Source organism: Palaemon carinicauda, chromosome 7 (assembly GCF_036898095.1).
Source record: "Palaemon carinicauda isolate YSFRI2023 chromosome 7, ASM3689809v2, whole genome shotgun sequence".
Lineage (NCBI taxonomy): Eukaryota > Metazoa > Arthropoda > Malacostraca > Decapoda > Palaemonidae > Palaemon > Palaemon carinicauda.
The window spans coordinates 27,492,342-27,497,341 of NC_090731.1; the positions used below are offsets into that span (position 1 = coordinate 27,492,342).

Consider the following 5,000-nt stretch of genomic DNA (forward strand, 5'->3'; position numbering starts at 1 on the left):
CTTTGGACCTTTGACCACTGATCTTCCGGTTGCTTTCGAGTCTTTGGACCTTTGACCGCTGATCTTCCGGTTGCTTTCGAGTCTTTGGACCTTTGACCACTGACCTTCCGGTTGCTTTCGAGTCTTTGGACCTTTGACCACTGATCTTCCGGTTACTTTCGAGTCTTTGGCCCTTTGACCACTGATCTTCCTGTTGCTTTCGGGTCTTTGGACCTTTGACCACTGATCTTCCGGTTGCTTTCGAGTCTTTGGCCCTTTGACCACTGACCTTCCGGTTGCTTTCGAGTCTTTGGACCTTTGACCACTGATCTTTCGGTTGCTTTCGAGTCTTTGGACCTTTGACCACTGATCTTCCGGCTGCTTTCGAGTCTTTGGACCTTTGACCACTGATCTTCCGGTTGCTTTCGAGTCTTTGGACCCTTGACCACTTATCTTCTTGTTGCTTTCGAGTCTTTGGTTATTCGCCATTCTTCCTGACGAAATTCAGGGGATTCGTGTGAACACGTGACTTCGATTGATAGATTTGTTCATTAAAGAGTTGTGTCGTAATACTTGCAACGACATGTTTGTTGTGTCGTAATACTTGCAACGATTTATTTATGTTGAACAGGCTGATATAAGTCTCTCTTGATAGTTTATACAAGGAAGATCTATTCTAATGTTGTTACTGTTCTTAAAATATCTTATTCTAATTGTTCATTACTCCTCTTGTAGTTTATTTATATCCTTATTTCCTTTTCTCACTGGTCTATTTTTTCCTGTCGGAGACCTTGGGCTTATAGCATCCTGCTTTTCCAACTAGATTTGTAACCTAGATAATAATAATAATAATAATAATAATGATAATAATAGTAATAATATTAATAATAATAATAATAATAATAATAATAATAATAATAATAATAATAATGATAATAATGATAATTATAACAATAATAATAATAATAATAATAATAATAATAATAACAATAATAATGATAATAATAACAATAATAATAATACTCCATCACATATTTTTGTAGTGAGGAAAGTGATGGCTTCCTAAGGAAGATGGATGTAACCCGGAACCTCACACTGTAAACTTCCAATCTCTGTAGACTATGATTAACAAAAAACAACACTAATAATAATATTAATAATAATAATAATAATAATAATAATAATAATAATAATAATAATAATAATAATAATAATAGTACTTTATTTGTCAATCAATTCTTTCAACTTCTTTTCCCTTCTGCAGCAACGTGGGTGGGTGGTGGCTACATCAATGGATCGGCCGAGAAGGTGTATGATACGGGTCTAATCTGGTGCCAGGCTCCTTTCGGATATGCCACCTCCTTGGCAATAGGTAAGTCTGATCCCTGCCAAGACCCTGTCAATGCAGAGATCTGCGCAAACACGATACCCTCTTACCAACTTGCATATTCTATTTTCATATGGCTCCATAAGGAGGAAAGCAAAATTTTTTATATATGTGAAATATCTTATTTTAAAGATGTTTGGTGGAAGAGGATGCCTTTACAAAGGGCTTTGAAGGTGGCTCATCATGTAGGAGTAACGGTGACAAAGATTAACCTTTGTAATTGAAAAAAAAAGGATTGATATATTAAATGTTTAACAATGATTTTAGCTTGTCTGTGGGCTCACATTATTCATAATTTCTCCTTATATTTATCATTAATTGCTTGTTTTATTTTTTTTCCTTCCGCCCACAGGAGGAGCCTTCTTCGCCGCCCCCATGAGGAAAGCCGGATACGTAACGATGTTGGATCCATTGCAAAATACATTCGGAAGGCGCATGGGAGGACTTCTCTACTTCCCAGCCCTCTTGGGGGAGACATTCTGGTCGGCTGCCATTTTGTCAGCTCTAGGTGAGACAACACGCAACAATTTTCAAAAACAAAACCCTATAGATATACCAGCATTTTTTTTTTCTTTTTAATCTAAGATTCAGCTACCTCACTTGTACTAACATTTGTTATTACCTTCTTTAGATTCAGATCTTAATCATTTTTTTGTTGCTTCGCAGGTGTTTATTTGTTTTTATTCTGATATTCGGCTACTTCACTTACGCTAGTATTTGTTATTGTCGTCTTTGGATTTTGATTTTAATAAATGTTTTTATTTCTATTCTGGCCATCAAAAACAATTCTTTTCTGATTACATGTTGGGCTCCTCTCTTGTACTTGCAAACCTTTTAACCATAAAATGTGCTTTCCCTTTCCATGGTATTCTTAACACCTTTCCATTAAGCTTTTGACTTGTAACCAATAACAAACAATGAATATACATGTGTGTTTGATAATGATAATCCGGCAAATAATTGAATAAATAAATTGAATCAGATGTTGAATGTACTCTTTGATATATAGTTTCATTTTCTTATACTATAAAAGCAATTGGAATCGGATCGCTACTCTCATGATTTAAGTCTCTCTCTCTCTCTCTCTCTCTCTCTCTCTCTCTCTCTCTCTCTCTCTCTCTCTCTCTCTCTCTCTCTCGATGGGCAGTAGGGGAGAAGATACAGTATATCAATGTCTCAAACACCGTGAAACGCAAGCTTAATGTAACAATTCAGCATATTTGCCAAGAAAAGAGTAGCACATTTACACATTCGCCATGAACACATGTCTTCACATCACTGACGGCCACTTATATCGTAAGACATTTTTTTTTTTTTGTAAGATACTTCTCAATAATTTCTTACTCTATCACTTGCACAAGTGTATTATGTATCAAGATCTTAAGTAAATTACTACTGTAACAATGAACCTCTCCATCCGCTGAAAAAGACAAAGAAAATGAAACATTAGAATATGATCGTATTTTTTTTTTTTTTTTTTTTTTTTAATTTGAACTGAATTAAACAAGTGAACAGACTAATGCCGAATAAATTTATTACAAATTTCACTTTGTAAACATAAATGAAAAATTCGATAATGCTTGTCTTCATTGAAGTAAAAGACAGCTTGTTTATCTTACAACAAATTATGGGGAAAACAATTCCTCCGTTACAGCAAGTTCATATTTAAGAATTTTGTTTATGTAATTGTAACACAGACTGATGTGGGAAAAAAAGAAATTCTTATTCGATGATTTCTTATCATCGAATAAGAAAAAACTGACCAAGAACTTTTGTAAATCTTCTCAATGCTAATGAATACAACAACAACAACAACAACAAATGCAGCCGTTTCTGGTTCACTGCAGGACAAAGACCTCAGACATGCCAATTCATATCTGGGGTTTGGCCTGTTTTCATGACCCGTGGGAGATTTCCGTCTGATCGCTCACAGCAAACCCTAACTATACTAATTTTTTTTAAAGAGGCGCATTTGCACAGACTCGCAGCTGTGCCCTGTTAGCTCGGAAAAGTTTCCTGCTATCTGATTAGTTAGAATTATCTAATCCAACCAATCAGCGATCAGGACACTTTTCCGAGCTTAAGGGACACCCATACGAGTGGGTGCAAATCTGCCTCACTAAAAAGAATTGACTATAGTACAGCCATGCTTGTCATGGCTATACACAAACCCTTTCACCGCGTTAAGGTATCTCCACTCACAAAGGGTATAATGAATACAAAGTCATTTAAATTCCAGAATTTCCAGATATATCTTGAAGCAACTGGTCTGTTCTCCTTTGAATAAGCCATTTGGCGCTTGAACATTGCTGAAATACCTGTTTTGGGTCAAAATTCATGGAATTTTCGTAGATCTAAACATTGCGTGTAATCGTTTAAACCCTGTGCGAGTGGGATCTGGTATCTTGATTTTTGGCACAGCTACAAAGAGAAGTTTCAAATCTGAAAGCAAACAAAGAGATTTATCACCATGCTTAGTATCAGTTACCCATGACTAATGTCGCAACATTCATTTTCAAAGCCTAATAGATGAAGACCTAAAATGCAACAAGAATTTTCCCCGGTATTTGTTAAAAAAAAAGTTCTTTATCAATTGCAAAATAATTGTTTTAGCTTCACAAAAGAAAAAAAAAATAGAAAAAAAAATAGCTAAATATAATCGAGGAAGCTATTTACTATTTACTTCAACGCGTTCATCGACAATGCGTCATCTCCTTGGCCATCAAATAAACAAATTAGATATACAAGTACTGTTTACTGTGCTTGAAATGCGTGTTATTCCTGGTAAACTTCACACTTGATTTTGAACTATGTCCAACAACAGTTCCCGGAAAACGTGGTCCTTCTTTGCGCGAATTTAAAGATTTCACTAGTAAGGTAAAGCAGAGTATATCTGTATTGACTCTGGGGCATAAAGTTCCATCTGTGACCAGTGGCGTAGTTAAAAAGAACGGGGGTAGCGAGTTTTTTTTTTTTAAATCCCCCCCCCCCGTCTTCAAGAGATGGCCCCCTCCAAAGCAGGGTTTGAAAATGAAAGTAAGGAAGTATACACTGAAAATTACCACCAACTCACCAAGGTAAGAGGGAAGGGGGCCTCTTTAGGAACTCACCCCCAACCCTGGTCCTCAAATCTCTAGCTGCGCCCTTGGTTTCATGATTTTCAACTTGATTTTATTTTCAACATTAGTTCCCGGAAAACATGGTCCTTCTTTGTGCGGATTTGAAGACTAGACTGGTAGGGCAAAAAGTTTTTCATCTGTGACCTGCAATTTTATTTCTTTCGGTGTTATACTTTTCGACAGGAGTAAAATTTTTCCGTGATTTGATTAAAACAACATTAAATGATGCTATCTCTATAATAACTCATGTACCCTTGGCGCGTTTTAAAATCATGTGCACTACATATTCGGAATACTTATCCAGAATACTGAGTATATTTTTAACATCACTTGTCACATGCTTTTCTGTATATATATGCTTATGTGTATATATATATATATATATATATATATATATATATATATATATATATATATATATATATATATAGATAGATAGATAGATAGATACAGTATATATATACATATATACATATATATGCTGTATATATACATATATATACATATATATATAT

General features: G+C 35.1%; 1 protein-coding gene across 1 annotated transcript in view; it reads left to right on the forward strand.

Moving 5' to 3' along the window:
- Window positions 1-1,245: 1,245 nt before the first annotated feature.
- LOC137643904 (high-affinity choline transporter 1-like) overlaps window positions 1,246-5,000 on the forward strand; it is a 27,190-nt gene continuing 23,435 nt past the window's right edge. The window contains exons 1-2 of the mRNA XM_068376654.1: window positions 1,246-1,351; window positions 1,719-1,874. Coding sequence (XP_068232755.1) covers window positions 1,742-1,874 — 133 coding nt within the window. The 5' untranslated portion in view covers window positions 1,246-1,351; window positions 1,719-1,741. The remainder of the gene's footprint in view (window positions 1,352-1,718; window positions 1,875-5,000) is intronic.